Genomic DNA, 15,319 nt, shown 5'->3' on the forward strand with positions numbered 1-15,319 from the left:
ACAGCAGTATGAGGTGATTTATGGGTGGTGGAATGCGGGAAGCATTGTCATTCCTTTCGTATCATGTCGTCTCATGAAACCCGTGATGATATGTTTCTATGTAAAACGTCTTCAATGCCAGTGCCATTGCTAATAGCATGCCGCTGATCGATTTGCTATATATATATATATATATGCATATCTGAGAAAGACCAGCCAGCCATCATCCATCGCCCATCATCCATCATCCATCATCCATCACCCATCAATCGTTTGGCCAGAATCCCCCAACGCATCAAATCGCCATCAAAAGCAAAATCAGCGTCAAAATTTCCCTCGTCTAGAGATACACATCACATTACTCCCTCCACCCTCCGCCCTCCGCCCACCATGCATCCAATTCGCCTTTACCGAACCAGCCAAAAGCAATCAAGATGGTCACATGTGAATGTTTTTTCCCACGAGCGAGAACCGACCGACATCATCTCCCCGAACTTCATTCGATTGTTTTGCGCCATGTAAATCTGCGATCATATACAACTAAAGAGAAAGGGGAGAAAGAGAAGACAGAACTGGATCTGGAGTTTCGTTATCATTCAAGTTTGAGGAAATCATTTGCTTTTTTATTTGCTTCTATCACAGTAGTTACTCTCTCTCTCTCTCTCTCTCTCTTTCTTACAACAGTTAAAGATCATCGTATCACAAGCAAAAAAATTCCCAGAACATTCATCAATTCAACGAGTACAAACCCTTTGGAACCTCGACAAATCTGGTTCTTTTCCAGCAGTACACATATGCCAAGTCTTAATTGTCTATTTTCATCACTTACAATCACTTTTCAGCCATTTTCATATAGCCGTCGGCGTTTGGTATCGAAATGGAACACGATCACATGTTAAGGGAATGCCCCCCATCCTACGCATCTCACGACCCTCGAACCATAAGTTTGCCTTCTGTACCCACAGCAGACCCCCCACCGATTCATCATGAACGAATCCTCCCCCCTCTACCTTCTATGTCTACGGAAACAAAATATCGACAAGAACCAGTCGCAGAAGCACCATTGACATGGCCATCTTCAAATCCTTTAACCGCATATTATCAGCCGGGCCCCTCACAGCTATCTCCCAAAACAACAACTAGAAGAAGTACAGATTCGCCGAACGGTATGGACTTAGATTTATCAGACAATAGAGCAAGGAGGGGTGGAAGTGTACTATCTATAGACGATCCTGATGTGCGACTTGCTGCTGAAGCATTGGGAGATCTTCGCGCCGGTATGTTTTCGGGAGAATTTTGGAAGAATTCTATGCTGATTTTGTTACAGATTTTATACAGTCTTCCCCGCGTCAACGCAATGTACCCTCTTCAAACTCACCCCGATTTCGACAAGGTGGTTCTACACAACCCGAACCCCTTCTCTCACTCCTTACCACGTCCCACCCCCTCATAGGAAACGCGATAGGCGGTTCACTATCCGCATACTCGGCTTCCAAAAATTATAGTCCTCGTTTCAAGTCTAGTGCAGAATACGTGGAGAGAAGGATTACTCCGGTTGTCAATACAATTAATTCTGTCAACCGTATTACAGGAGTTGAAGGGGGTGTGCGTTGGTTCCTTGGTGGTCGTAGACCGAGTCATCATGGACCATCCGACACCGAATCTGATTCCCCTTCTCATAAGCGACGGAAAGTCAATACTTCCTCTCCGGCCGACCTCGAAGGCCAGCCCATGCAGTTTGAAATAAAATTTGATCAACAGCGCCGCCGTCGTCCTAGTCAGGTTTCTACAACGGACAGCCTTCCTGCATATGACGATCAACGCAGTCCTAGCTATGAAGCTTCACAGCAAGCGTTAGTACCATCGAACCGAGGATCTGATGAATCTGCATCTTCTGGGAGCTCATGGCAGTCCCGTCTCGTCCTTTCGACCTCGGGACTCAGTGTCGCAATGTCGGAAGAGTCGCTCCGAAGCTTAAAATACTGTCTCAGTTGGATTCGTTGGGCAAATGAGCACATTGGGAAACTCATTGTGGCATTGAAATCAGTCTTAGAACAATACGACAATTCTGGCACCATTGCTGACACCCCCTATTCCGAAAAGGGAGCTGACAATAATCAACGTCAAGTAGTGCTTCACACAGATGATCAGCGCTCAGCCTTAACTGCAAAGATTGCACAATTGAACAAGGATGTCTTGAAGACTTTAAAAGAGGTGGTAGATATTGTATCTAAATATGCTGGCGGTGCTCTCCCCGAAAATGCAAGAGTTCTTGTACGTAAGCACTTGACATCTTTGCCTCGACGATTTCAAATCGCAAACTCTGTTTCAAATGGCGAAAGCAGAGGTCATCGGGATGGAGATAGTGATGCCAAAGAGGGCGCACAAAGAGTGATGGTATTGGCCAAAGAAGGTTTGGACATGATGACTCAAGTATCAGGAGTTTTGGACGGAACAATAGTTAGTGCAGAAGAATGGTGCGAAAAATTAGGGAGAAAGAAAAGGGAAGAAAGGGAGACAAATACCCCACAGGATGAAAAAATGATGAATGGTGGGAGAAATGGACGGGACAATGTCTTGCCAGTTGTTGGCGGTGATGTCAAGATGGGGTATACAGGGTTCGGTGAGGAGAGACCTACCCTTGTTTGAGTTTGGGGATTTGGAATTATCACTCTTTTGGACTGGACATTCTTTGAGTATGCGCACATATAAGTGATGGAGTATCAGGGGTACGGAATTGGAAAGATTTAAAGCTTGGAGTATTGGAATCTGATGGTACAAAAGGCGTCAGGTTGTGGAAGAGGAGAACTGGGAAATGAAAGAGCTTTATATCTCTGCGTCTATGGTTCACAGAAGGAATTGATACTCGTGACGAATATTTGTACTACAGAAAGATTTGTGGAACTTTGTTGTTTGCACTCGGAATGAATGATATTTATTGATACACAACAATAAATATATTATATTTCTGGTGTTATCTTCACTTTATCCTCTTACTATGTGTGTGATTATGTTTGTTGGGATGACGCGTTCGAATTCGTATAAGTATTTACGTAATGCTCTTGTATCTCCTGTTGTGACAATTCCCCATCTGCATCTTTATTTACTGCAAGTGGGATGAAAACTGAAATGAGAATGGAAATCAAAATGGAGATGAAAATAGAAGTAGAAATCAAGAATCAAGTAAAGAGTTATCTACAAATATCTATCTATCTATTGATTTTTTCAGATTTGGAAATCTGGAGATTTTAAGATTTTAAGATTTTGAGATGTGATATAGGATAGGATAGGATAGGATAGGATAGGATAGGATAGTGTAGTTGTGAAGGTTGGGATGGGGATGGGATGGAGATGAGTGGTATTAGAGGTATTGTCTTTCTGTTTTTGTTATCTTTGGGGGGAGAGTAATGTATGTATATATGTATATAGTGTAGTGTATGTAGTGCAGAGGAGATACTTATAGTGTGTGTGTGTGTGTACATTGAGATTGAGATTGAAAAGAGTGAAGGAAAGTAAAGTAATGTGATATTCAGTTTATTGATGTTTTGTTTATTTTCTATTTGTATATTTGTATTTCGATCTACTTAAGCTAGAATGAATGAACTATATAGAGCAGCGCAGAGTAGGATAGAGTACATAGTAAATACTACATCTAAATCTAAATCTAAATCTATAATATGAGTTCTTTAGTTAATTAGTTAATCGATAAATAGAGTAAGTAGATATTATTCATAATCACATTATATACTAGATTATATCAATAGAGAGCAAACAATCGGAATAAGAAAACTAAAGAGGGAAGAGATCTTTAAGGGATGTATCTTTCTTTCTTATGATAAAATATCGCTGAGTGTAAGTTAAGCTAGGCGTAAAAGGCTAGTTGCAAACTAAGATAAGTAAATGTAATGAGATATTACCTGAGTATGTGATTTTTGTGAGATGTGATGGCTTTTTTTTTTTTGGAATTGTTTTTTGGTCAAGGTTTGGGTTTGAGTTGGGGGTGGAGAAATGAAATCTAGGATGAGTGGAGTTGCAGTTGATGTTGATGTTATGAGATATGGGAAATGGGGATGGGCAGTGGATGGAAATAGCTGAAATATGAGGAATAGATTGATTGTCGGGAATTTGCATGAAATAGTCAGAGGATGGATAGATGCAAATAGTTCGGAGGGGTTGTGATACCTACGCTGAGTTATCGAGTAATTGTCGGATATGATATCCGAGGCAATTCCAGAAATAAGCGATATCCAGAAACTACATGACGCTCATGAACTTTGCGTTAGCGGTCTTGTTATTCTCGATACGCGAGACCGAGGAGCGTTCATAAAACCAGGATTGATCTGCAGAGATAGTGGCAAGGTATGGGGTGTTAAGCGAGTCTGAGATGTGATATCTCGTGATTCCTCGGCTATATATGAGACGGGTTGTGAAGGCTTAGGTGGTGAGGAGTGGTGTACTGTTAACCTGTCATGGGATGTGCTAATTATCGGATTTGTAGTCGGTCTTCTATGGCTATTGGTTTCTTGAGGAGGAGGTACGGGTTTTCTTTTGATTTTGTTTGCATTTTGCTGTTGAGAAGTAGAACGTGGCCGTGCCAGATTGTGGGAATTTAGATCATTTGGCTGGTCCCAGGGCTGGAGTGAATGAGCTGGTACGTTAGGGAGATGTTCGAAAGATAGGAATGCAGGTCCCAATGGATTTATCCCAGGATCTTGACCAGGAATTCCAAAATCTCTCAATTCAACCCCCTCCCCTGCAAGTTGCGGGTCCTGTCTTGCAGATTCACGACGACTTCGTGAACTATGGCTTCTAACATTGTCTCCACCAACTGAAGATCTAGACCCATCACTCATTGGCATTCCTATTAACCACCTCAAACACTTCTTTACTCTCCCTTCTTCCTTCCCCCATAATCCTCTTACATGTACTTTATTCACTCCATGCAACCCAGCCTCTGCTTCATCAACTCCCAACTCCCCGAAACTTTCTCTCAGAAAAAGTATAAAGCGTGATAAGCACCATAAAATAATGATGACACCGATAGTTATATACGAGCCCACTATGAAGTTGTAAGGTATAACCCGTTTGTCCACAACAGAATACACGAGAATTACAGTACCTGTGATGAGGAAGACTGTGAAGAGTGCTAAAGGAAGGAGACGATTGGTGAAGGCTCGGAGCATGTAGTAGCGAGGAGGACGGATGAGAGATGTGGCTGCGGAAGATACCAAACGGTTGTTTGCAGGATTACTTGCGGAAGGCTGTCTGAATAAAGGTGAGGTATGATTTGGGGAAGTCATTTCGAAGAATATTTGCGGATGGTTTGATGGAGTCGATGAAAATGATGAATGGGTTTGTAGCTATTGTTGATTATTTGATTAATGCGAGGTCTTTGTATACACACACGTTTGGAGAGTTCATTGTGAGTTTCTCGGTAAGAAGATGCCCGTCGGAGGTTCTAGTTGGATCTTTGATGGGTGTTTTTGATCTTATGTTTCGCGAAAATTAGACGCTCGAGGATTGTAGAACCCCATAGTAAATATGAGTAATCACCATAATTAGATCATCATTCTCGATATAAGAATCAAGTTGATGATTAAGCGTCCATCCAATGGTTGCGGTTATTTTAGAGATATAAATTCATTGGTTAAAGCACATTGAAACGTTAGCCCCCACCATCCAAACTCAGAACAAATATTGTATATTGGAAATAAGATAATATGTCGAAAATGTTAGACTCATTTCATCCGCTTTGAAATGGCCAGTTGTTGTTAGATTCTTTGGGTGTGATATATTAACCGTGATGCCGGTGACGTATTTCGACCCATTCAACATGACAATCAACGCACCTTACATGACAACATGCTTGACAACTTATAATCTGAGTTGTTATTCCTGAAGATGTGTAGTTTCCAGAAGAATCTCGACACCAGCAACAGCTCCAAATACAGACACGGCTTTTCCACAATTCTGAAGCTATTACAAATGGTTGAGTTGAAGGCTCCGTATCGGACTTCAAATTGCTTTGTTGGGGTAGTAAATCTGGTCTAGACTGTATCTTCAGAGTTTTTGTATTGGATTCTGGCTGATTTTGTGGTTTGGAGATATTCTTAAACGGTCGGGTTGAAGATTCCATGCCAAGCCCCGGTTTATCGTCTTGTAGCTCTAGAGTATGCTTTAATGATAAATCTGGAGGCAAGATGTCGAATTTTAATACTGGATTTTGTAGTCTAGAAGAAGCTTCAGACTGCGTGGTGGAAAACGGTGCCTCAAACTCGAATTTGTCTTGTTGCTTCAAAGGCTCTTTAGCCTGCGAAGCCGGAGGCTCTGCTAGTCGATGATCGCGTCGGTCCAAATCTGCAGTATCAGAAGTCCTAAATTTTTTCTTCTTGAATAGATCGATACTCCGTTCAAGTGAACGCGTGCAATATCCCTCGTTTGCGCCGGCAACTTTGAATTCACGTATATCGGTTTGACATGTTAAGCTTCTTCAATCAGCTAACTATTGGATAAGATTCAAAATGAACTCTACGAACCATTTTTTCGGCGTTGATCCAGATATGCTGGTTAGAACGCCTGGACAACCGGTGTTTGGGCATCTTTTCTCTGCTGTACTCATATAGTCAAGCAACATGGCCATTTCTACGTGGCACCCTGGCTTAACAATACGCGACCAGGTGTCAGCCGTCAAAGCAGCGTTATCTGACCTATTCGCGAGGAAATATGACCCTCGTTCTACCCAGGGTTTCCCTATTGTATCATGGAAAGACTGGTGTAAAAATACCTGGAAGATCTAAAAATGTCAATAAAGGTTAGCTTTTGTGAGGATATACATACTTGAAAGTTATTGAAGATATCAATTTGAAGAACTCTTGGAGGTCGGCCAAGTGCATCATGAAACGTTATGTGATATATCCCAAGAAGATTGGGTGTCAAGGGCCTCGATAGCTTTAACCCGTTGGCTAGATATAAACTGCAAAAAATCAATTTCTGAAACTTCATGTGAAGGAAGGGTAAAGGTACCATAAATTGCGCAAAAACATTCCTGCATATAGAACAATGCTATAATATCTGTAGGGATCAACATCAGCTTGTATCATTGTATTCTGAATACCAGAGAAACTTACATATTTCGTAGCGATTGTTTTATCTCCTCGTCGCTCGCTTCGAGTGGATCTATGTTCATTGCTTGAAACAAAAGATTGCTTGCAGGAGGTGATTCGGCATTACATGGCCTTTGTGAGAAACTGCTAATGATTGGCATTTGAGAATTGATGGACATTGATCTTAGAGTACTAGTTATGTGCTCTTTTATGTTGCGAACGGCAGCATCCAAAGAGGCATTATTCTCAGGCTTGGAGGCATCAATCTTATAATTAAGCGACTGCAGCAATAGAATGATTTCCTCTGCTTTAGAGTACTGTTCTTTATGTTGTTCTCTCCCTTCGCTTCGTATTATAGATATCTCGCTGCGTACAGGATCGAGCATTCCTTGAAGAACTGAAACCATCTGAGGTGTAAGAGTGTTCATAAATACTTGTTTAAATTCTTCGGGAAGATTGAGGACGACCTCCCTTAAGGTAACCATGAATTAGTTTGAGTGTTGCGAACAGTAAGGACAGTGAGGACGGCTCCCAGAAGAAATACGCACAATGTGAAACGATTTAAAAGATTGTCGAGCATAAACGCATGCTCCTTGATTTCCTTCTTTAATTGGTGATGCGAACGCTTGAAAGTCCACAACATCTTTTGGGGTATGTTTTTCCACCAGCCGGGCGTAGCATTGCTACCTAAGTGTCGTTCGAATTTCTTCATCTCGTCGATAAAACGCTCCAAGGGTGGTCGAATATTCTCAACCATTTTGTGTATCTCGTCTACGTTCGAAGGATATACCCCCAAGGAAGCAAAGACATGTAGATTTTTTAGTGTGAGATTAACACTCTCAAGGAAGACAGCCATTTTGCGATACTCATCAGGGGCCCCACTTCCATCATCAAGGGCTTTCACAACCTTAACGATTAAAGATATTGCCTGCGCAATATCCCCGGCAGACCATCCAAATGACATGGTGGGATATTGATGTGATAAAGAACAGCGATTAGGGACCGAACTTCAGGGAGAAAAGATTCGATCTTATAAACACCCAACAAGGCTGTTATCTGCTAAGCCACATGTGATGCTGCAAGAAGAGGTACTCTGCATATTACCTTGAAATCGTGCATCAGCATCCAGCCAATGATTGAAAATCTTATGCACCCCATCCAAATATTTGGGACCTGCTAATTGGTTAGTGGCGGCTCGTTGTTATAGTGAACTGTTTGGTTATTATCGAAATAATGTGAAATCAACAGCATGTTAGACAGACTTAAGCATGGCATATTCATTGCAAGCGATTAGCTTTGTGAGGGACCGGCTGAATTTGGGGGCAACACATCTCTCAACTTTCGGCCCCTCTGCTCAAATAGTACATTATCCGACATTGAATAAGTCTTGATAGTTCAATTGTGACTTTTCATTAGGCTAGCACTGTATGAAAAAAGCACTAAGATGTGCGCATCGAAAACTTTGAAAAGTGGAAGTTAATGGAAAAGAAAATTGCAAACCATAATGGCAGCATAACGTATTATCAAAATTGAGAAAAACGAGCCATTCCGCCAAGACAGATTTATGTTCCAGCACAATGAACAAAGGCAATCGCTTCAATTATCCGCAAATCTTCAGAAAGTACATCTGATGTAGTGAGACGTTGAGAAAGTGCGTTGTTTCACAGAACCGAATCTTAGTAAATAATGGGTCCATCCATCCATTCCAGACGACGGAGCGCGTCATATGTAGAGCCATGTGGATTCTCTGGGTCTAGGTAGATGTTGCTAACGACTCCTCTCTCAGGACATCCTATCTTAGTTAGAGTTTTGATAATCCTTGTGCGACCTGGCTTTGATAGCTTACTTCCATGTTCTGCATCGTAAATCCTCAACTGCCCTCGCCATGCAAGGTTATTGACTAGAACATCGTATAGAGTGTCCTCATCAGTGCAAGAGAATGCCACTAATGCGACAATGGTAGCAAGATTGCCAGCGAGTCCTTCCGTTGGATGGTTACTACGATGGCGGTAGGTCTGAAGCCCAAGCTGAGCAATCCAAGTCCCGTCCCTCCCAGCAAGATATTGCTCCTCCACAGAAGAAGATACCCTTGAAAGTGTTCTTTCGTATCGAAATGTCAGGGGATACCATCTGTTGTATGGAAAATCTGAAGTCGCTATGTCTATCGTTGTTGCGTCCGCTTCCATCATTTGAAACTGTGTAAATTCATTACACCAAAACAAAGTTGTACTACCGTAATGTTGAAGCATTTCGTCGTTCAGATAGGCAAATCCTTGCCCATTAAGCCATCCATAATCAGTCCCAGCATATTCGACATATCCGTTAGTCCATCGAAACATTCGCCCGGGAGTTTGAGGTAAGAAACCATCTCTATAGATGGGTGGCACCCATCGTCCATTTTCGTTTACCCTCGGAGGTCTACCTCCATTTTCGGGATCCTCATTAACATGAAGCTCATTCACATTAAAGAGAAAGCTAGTGTAATGTTGATGAGCCATAGCATTAATAGTTGACGTGCCCAGTTTGTCGGTTGTCGCGAGGGTCTCTGTGTTGGATGCTGTATCAGAGAATGCTGGAAAGTTCACGAAGATAGCATACTCACATGTGTCTCACAAACCAATATAGGCTCTACCCTAGCCTTCAAGCTTGTATTGAGAAACAATTAACCAAGTTTAGATTTTAATCAGAAGCACATATCTATCAAACTTGCGACGAGATGTATACTGTGAAGAGTTGGAAACAAACACTTGTGATAATTCAAGGACAGCTTTGAAGGTTAGCAGGATCATTACCTGGGTATACGGAGATATGGTATAGTCCTCGTGACGGAGATTGATTGGATGTCGGCCTGCTTTTTGCACCATCATCCTGGCTGACGATGCACATTATATGCACATTTTAGCAGCCCCATGGGGTGATAGTGACTGAATGCATATTCAAGCATAGTAATATAGTCCACTCCAAATCATTCCGGTATCGAAAGTGATAAGGCAACCAAGAATTGGCACATTATCGTCTCTCAAAGTACACTACAGATCTCATCTCTCAGACTCATAAAATTTTGAGAGTATCTGTTGATTTCAACGAGCGAAATGTAACTATCGATAACTGACCCATGCATTTGCTCCACATCGTCCACTTAGACAAAAGGAGGGGCACAATACACCACCCTGGTAGATGGAAACCTGTGTAGGATTCGTTCATTACCGATATGGTTTTAGTTGCGAACATGAGGCCTATCACGAATGAAGTGGCTGCTGTAGAGCACCCTAAATTGAACACCGATGTGTTCCATCTTGGCAAGAAGAGTCTTTTGCCACCAATCCCGAAAGTGCTAGAATTGATCAGGAATTCGATGAACAAGTTTACAAAGTACAAAATCCAGGGAAACCAATGTTGTTTCGAATACAATGTACATCCACTTCTCCTTTGGCAATACAATCTCTGAGAGATAGAGGGTTATTTGCGTAGTCTGAAACTTGCGTAAGCAATTTGTACTGTGTATTGAGGCTCAAAACTCCGACAAGAAGTGCCGTGAGCTATTAGTTGAGGAGTTCTCCTCAGACAATTGCGAACTTCCGGCCCGTTTGTGCGATCCCAAACGACACATGATTTGTTGAATCAGATGTGAGCAGCTGGGTTATTGGTGGGTATGCATAGCCAGGTGAACGAATCATATGTTCTGAAGCCTGTTGTTATTTAGCGATGGCCCAAAGGTTCCAGGTACATGAAAATGAGACGAAGGCATATGAATACATACCACGGGGAAAAGGGGTACGTAGATTTTAATAAATATATATAAGATCGCTTCGACAACAGTCAACCTTCTTCGTGGTGGGAAGTCCTCAATATATACTTTCGATTCACTGTGAACCATGCAGTCATGGGTCGACTGCTCCTTTCAAACACTTCAATAGAGCTGGGCGTTCATATTCCTTTTCTCGTTAGCACGGTTGCCTCGTTTTTGGTCACAAAATCTGCCCTGTCTCAATGTGCTACATGTACCAATTAAGGGCCACTCTTGAGTCAATTCATGCACTTCCAATGCAGTATGGGCCTGCAAGTGACCCGGGTATGCATCTCTTGTGAGAATGAGAGCGTGGCTTATCACTTCAAAAGTTGCAGAAGCCAAATGATGAACTATGACTTGTCAATTTCTGGTAAGAAATGTGAGTGAAATTTGGAATTTTATATCCCTGGAAATCGGAGGGCAAGGTCCATTTAAGCAACACATTTGCCCAGTAGCCAGTGGCATACGCAAGGTTTGACAATGTCAGTCAAGGATCGAGAATAATACCTCGCGGCAATTTCTACTCGGTGTACTTCGTTCGCCATCGTTGCACAAAGCATCCAGAACCTCTGGTGTTCATGTGAGCCTGAAATATTCCTGAAGTTGGCGAGAGAACACAATAGTACTCATCCTGTCCTTAAAGCGGAAGATATAAACGTCGTAGGAACGCGTATCTAGCGTAAGGAGTAGGTAGGTAGTGCTACACACCGAGGACAATAATCATGGCGCTCAAATCTTGCAAACAATTGTGTATGTGGGTCTTCCTGAGATTTGTCGTTCCAATGTTAAGATGCTAAATTCTTATTAGCATGGCTCGCTAATTGTTTAGGCCCAGACGCTTGGAACACTCGCAAACAATCTTGGCCTCCTCCTCCTAACAAGTGCCGGCCATTTTGTGGTTGCTTGGTTGCGTACAGATGACGACTGGATACTCATTTCTGTAGCGATATTGGCAAGCTCTCATGAACAAGCTGGAGAATGTTTGAAACGTCCAGATTGAATTCCCAATGATTCGTAATTACATGGCCTAAGGATGCTTTATACACGAGACGGATACAATCATTACCACGATTTTCTTCAGTGGCACTTTCATCAGAACTCAACTGCAACGCTTCATCGCCCTGTAGCTACAGGCCGTCTACGATTCTCTACATGCTTCAGTTTTGTTCCATGTTCATTCGCACAGATTTGCACGCATTCGTTCTCGTTTTCATTCTCGTTTTCATTCTCAGTTTTTACTCTCACAATTATAGGACAAGCACGATTTCTTATGGAAAAAATGTCTATTATTCTTGATGTTATCTTACACGCTGCTCTTCTCGTATCGTTCAACTCAGAACTCACGGTTCAGGGACTGATCTCTGCAAGAGGAATTCTGTTCAATGGGATAGCTCTCGAACAAAACTTCTTCATTGGCTGACAAACTGAACCTAATCCGTCAGCATCAAGCTTCATTGCACCTCGAAAAACCATCATATCAGTCAAGTCACAATAAAAGAACACAAACAATGAATCGCACTCACCAAAGGTTGTTCGTGAGTTGTTCGTTGCGCACGCATTTTCCAAAACGCCGAGGCAGGTTGCAATCGCCACTGGATCAATGCCACTTGGTGTACCTGTGGCTGTGGCTTGAGTCTTGGGGTTTGTCTTCGAGGTCGATTGCGTAGTCGTTGTCGTGGTGTTGTAGAATGGACGGGTCATGGTTCGAAAATGAACCGGGGAGGAAGGCTGGGGAGACTTGACCTGAGTTGAGCATGACATTCCGATGACGCCTGGGTGGATCAATAGGAACCCAATGAAAACCCCAAGAAGCGCAATGAAAATGATCAAGATGCAGATTACAATTGGGTAGCAACTTCTTTTAGTTTTCTTCATCGGCACGGAATATTTCGTGCTGCGCTCTCTTCTTACCTGCTCTCTTGTAGCTCTAGCTGAGTGCAAGTCGATGCCAACAAATTCGTCTCTTGAGGCCATGTTTGCAGCTAGTGTTCGGAATTTAGTGTGGGAAATTTGAATATGATTAGGAATAATCTCAATGAAATCTTTTGAGCTTTGTGGAATATTGGCTGGGACTAAGGTTTCAAGCTCACAAGATATCGACAATTTGATGAGAAAATGTGCACCACTGCAAGCTTCTTACCTTTATACACAGATTGTAATAATTGTTTCCAAAAGTTTGGACAGGTCTCGAATAAAACCTAAGGATAAAGTGCATGGGATGAAATATTTCTCGCAAAAATTTCTTTGTCTTCCAAGAACAATGCTTATTTATTGTCTCTTGACAACACCTGCTGCTTTGTTCGACTGGTCGGGAGATAGTTGGCCACGAAAAGACAAATGTGGTATGGATAGGATACCTATGTGTTCAATCCTACTTCCGAGTCCAATCACCAAGATCATTCAATCTGTAGATAGATCCAAAAATGCAAACAACACTCTTTTCGAGGTCAAGTCTTGAGGTGAAATCAAAGAATGACCAGAGAGCCTTGATGTTCATTTAACCTCTCGAATGCAGTTTCCCAAAAATGCCTTCGCTCAACATTACCATCAACCTGTCAAAATACCACAATAACATTCATTATTGTACTCTTGAAAAGCTTTATGCCATTACTTACGTTATATTCTCTTTGATTTTGTTCTGCATGCATCATCCATTTTCCAATTGAAATAATCTCAATAGAAATGATGTTCTTTGTCCCATCAAACTGGATTACCAAATGCTCAAATCCAACACCCTGAATTCTCAACAACTTTCCACGGAAATTTCATTCAACACCTCGTGTAAACCTCTGCCTGTTATTTTTCCAAAACTACCAAATGTCTACCCAATCCGGAAAAGACCCCCTCAAGCGAGAAACCCCACCTCATGAACGTGAAGACACCAAGTACTCAAGCTTCCCAATTTCATCTTCAGAGCGCGACCGTATTTTACAGGTAGAGAAAGACTGGGAAGAAAAACAACTCGACTACGAAGAAAGACAAAGATATGGTGCCTCTCAAAAGCTGCCTGGCTCTAAAGGCTCGGGACAAAATTCACCGAAAAGGAAGTTGGGAAACAGTTCAGGTCATGGATGGGAAGAAATTAAAGATCCTCCCACCGACTATTCAGAGGGAGAGGGAGGCGTACATTGGATCGATGCACTCTTTGCTGAAAATCTTTCACTCGCTGAATTTAGTGATAGAATAAAGCAGAGAAATGCAAAAATCGACCCTGACATTGAACGACTAAAGCAACTAAACGCAGAAATGGATATCAAAATGCGACATCATCGAGAAACAGCAGCTGTAATTCTTAAAAAGAAAGAAGAACTAGCGGCGTTGAGAGCAACGGGGAAACCACCGCTAAAGAGGAGAGTGGGGCGGGTAGGAGACCGGAGTTCGACTGAGAATGAATATCAAAGGGTGGAGAGAGAGAGAAGTGCAAGACGGAAAGAATATGACGAACCATCTCAGCTACTTGATTGGAATAAGCTCAAGGGTTGGAATAGGAATGGGAGAAAATCAAAGGGATATGAGGATGTAGAAGATTGGTGGAAGCCAACCCATAGAGAATACCAGGCTCCTACGGTCGAGGTTGCGGATGAGTCAGAGCCTACCAAACCTTCGAATTTGGGAAAATCAAAGGGATATGAGGATGTAGAGGGTTGGTGGAAGCCAACTCGTAACGAAGCCCGTAATTCTGCGATCTCGCCTCTGGAAGATAGAGTGCGTGCTAATTTTTTGGCTGAGGGTGATAAATGGCCAGAAGGTCTTGGTGCGGGCGGGAAACACATACAACCTTTTGCCGGTGGGCATCTACCTTTCCATAACGAACCCGAGGGCCCGCTAGATGCAACTGCGAAGCTGCAAGAACAACTCGATGCAAACGAGGAAAACAAATACAAATACAAAAGTTCTGCAGCTAAGAAGGTCCAGAAGCCACTCGATGCAATCAAGCAAGACAAAGTCAAAAAGTCTCTACCCGTTCCCAAAGAAGCGGTACAAAATCCTCCCTCATCGGCTTCACGTCACGATCGCCATTCTCAAAATGACTCCGCAGTAACTTGGAGCTGGAAACGGGCTCTGATTATCTTAGTTACGGGAATGTTATTAGCTGCAATAATTTTGAGGATTAAAGGCGCTACGCCCGACCGACGAGATGTTAGTGGGAGTTCGAAGTGGGGATTAGGGAAGACTGTTGAATAAGTCGAAAGAAAATGTATCAATTATTTCTGTAATGTACATTGATTTGAGTGGTATTTGATGTAAATGTAGATGCAGGAAAAGCATCACTACTGGAGTCTCCTTGTGTTGCTCGCGTGAAATATGTATGACAGAAGACGTTGTGCTTGTAATCACCCGCTTGACTTCCGAATTTTAATTTTAGAACGACAGTACTCTGTCGCTAAAGAATCCATCATGATCAGTATGAGGAACTCCTTGACCTTAAACTTTTACTCCAAGATTT

General features: G+C 42.3%; 5 protein-coding genes across 6 annotated transcripts; 2 read left to right on the forward strand and 3 right to left on the reverse strand.

Moving 5' to 3' along the window:
- Nucleotides 1-456: 456 nt before the first annotated feature.
- Nucleotides 457-2,962, forward strand: BCIN_04g03790 (hypothetical protein). The gene is made up of 2 exons (XM_024692552.1): nucleotides 457-1,256; nucleotides 1,307-2,962. The coding sequence occupies exons 1-2, from the start codon at nucleotides 857-859 to the stop codon at nucleotides 2,626-2,628; spliced, it is 1,722 nt and encodes a 573-aa protein (XP_024548331.1). The 5' UTR covers nucleotides 457-856; the 3' UTR covers nucleotides 2,629-2,962.
- Nucleotides 2,963-5,591: 2,629 nt separating this feature from the next.
- On the reverse strand, nucleotides 5,592-8,093 carry BCIN_04g03800 (hypothetical protein). Its single transcript, XM_024692553.1, has 6 exons — nucleotides 7,631-8,093; nucleotides 7,107-7,553; nucleotides 7,003-7,050; nucleotides 6,817-6,952; nucleotides 6,516-6,772; nucleotides 5,592-6,464 (listed from the first exon to the last, which is right to left on the reverse strand). Exons 1-6 carry the CDS (start codon nucleotides 8,044-8,046, stop codon nucleotides 5,774-5,776), a joined length of 1,995 nt encoding a protein of 664 aa, XP_024548332.1. The 5' UTR covers nucleotides 8,047-8,093; the 3' UTR covers nucleotides 5,592-5,773.
- A 286-nt stretch (nucleotides 8,094-8,379) lies between these two features.
- On the reverse strand, nucleotides 8,380-10,164 carry BCIN_04g03810 (hypothetical protein). The gene is made up of 3 exons (XM_024692554.1): nucleotides 9,685-10,164; nucleotides 8,929-9,627; nucleotides 8,380-8,874 (listed from the first exon to the last, which is right to left on the reverse strand). The coding sequence occupies exons 2-3, from the start codon at nucleotides 9,578-9,580 to the stop codon at nucleotides 8,759-8,761; spliced, it is 768 nt and encodes a 255-aa protein (XP_024548333.1). The 5' UTR covers nucleotides 9,581-9,627; nucleotides 9,685-10,164; the 3' UTR covers nucleotides 8,380-8,758.
- A 1,513-nt stretch (nucleotides 10,165-11,677) lies between these two features.
- On the reverse strand, nucleotides 11,678-12,822 carry BCIN_04g03820 (hypothetical protein). Of its 2 annotated transcripts, XM_024692555.1 has the most exons (2): nucleotides 12,396-12,822; nucleotides 11,678-12,296 (listed from the first exon to the last, which is right to left on the reverse strand). In XM_024692555.1, the coding sequence occupies exons 1-2, from the start codon at nucleotides 12,745-12,747 to the stop codon at nucleotides 12,220-12,222; spliced, it is 429 nt and encodes a 142-aa protein (XP_024548334.1). In that variant the 5' UTR covers nucleotides 12,748-12,822; the 3' UTR covers nucleotides 11,678-12,219. The 2 variants fall into 2 exon arrangements, with proteins under 2 accessions (XP_024548334.1, XP_024548335.1); XM_024692556.1 differs by having other exon boundaries at nucleotides 11,678-12,822.
- Nucleotides 12,823-13,501: 679 nt separating this feature from the next.
- Nucleotides 13,502-15,095, forward strand: BCIN_04g03830 (hypothetical protein). Its single transcript, XM_024692557.1, has one exon. It carries the CDS (start codon nucleotides 13,690-13,692, stop codon nucleotides 15,055-15,057), a length of 1,368 nt encoding a protein of 455 aa, XP_024548336.1. The 5' UTR covers nucleotides 13,502-13,689; the 3' UTR covers nucleotides 15,058-15,095.
- Nucleotides 15,096-15,319: the final 224 nt, after the last annotated feature.

Source organism: Botrytis cinerea, chromosome 4 (genome assembly GCF_000143535.2).
Source record: "Botrytis cinerea B05.10 chromosome 4, complete sequence".
Lineage (NCBI taxonomy): Eukaryota > Fungi > Ascomycota > Leotiomycetes > Helotiales > Sclerotiniaceae > Botrytis > Botrytis cinerea.

Bases quoted from the DNA above. Each gene is read 5' to 3' on its own strand.
- BCIN_04g03830 (XM_024692557.1), top strand. From the start codon at position 13,690: ATGTCTACCCAATCCGGAAAAGACCCCCTCAAGCGAGAAACCCCACCT.
- BCIN_04g03800 (XM_024692553.1), bottom strand. From the start codon at position 8,046: ATGTCATTTGGATGGTCTGCCGGGGATATTGCGCAGGCAATATCTTTA. The intron at 7,554-7,630 runs GTGCGTATTTCT...GGTTACCTTAAG, and splicing joins CTTTTAAATCGTTTCACATT to GGAGGTCGTCCTCAATCTTC. The intron at 6,773-6,816 runs GTATGTATATCC...TGACATTTTTAG, and splicing joins ATATCTTCAATAACTTTCAA to ATCTTCCAGGTATTTTTACA.
- BCIN_04g03810 (XM_024692554.1), bottom strand. From the start codon at position 9,580: ATGGCTCATCAACATTACACTAGCTTTCTCTTTAATGTGAATGAGCTT. The intron at 8,875-8,928 runs GTAAGCTATCAA...TAACTAAGATAG, and splicing joins TTACGATGCAGAACATGGAA to GATGTCCTGAGAGAGGAGTC.
- BCIN_04g03790 (XM_024692552.1), top strand. From the start codon at position 857: ATGGAACACGATCACATGTTAAGGGAATGCCCCCCATCCTACGCATCT. The intron at 1,257-1,306 runs GTATGTTTTCGG...ATTTTGTTACAG, and splicing joins ATTGGGAGATCTTCGCGCCG to ATTTTATACAGTCTTCCCCG.
- BCIN_04g03820 (XM_024692556.1), bottom strand. From the start codon at position 12,747: ATGAAGAAAACTAAAAGAAGTTGCTACCCAATTGTAATCTGCATCTTG.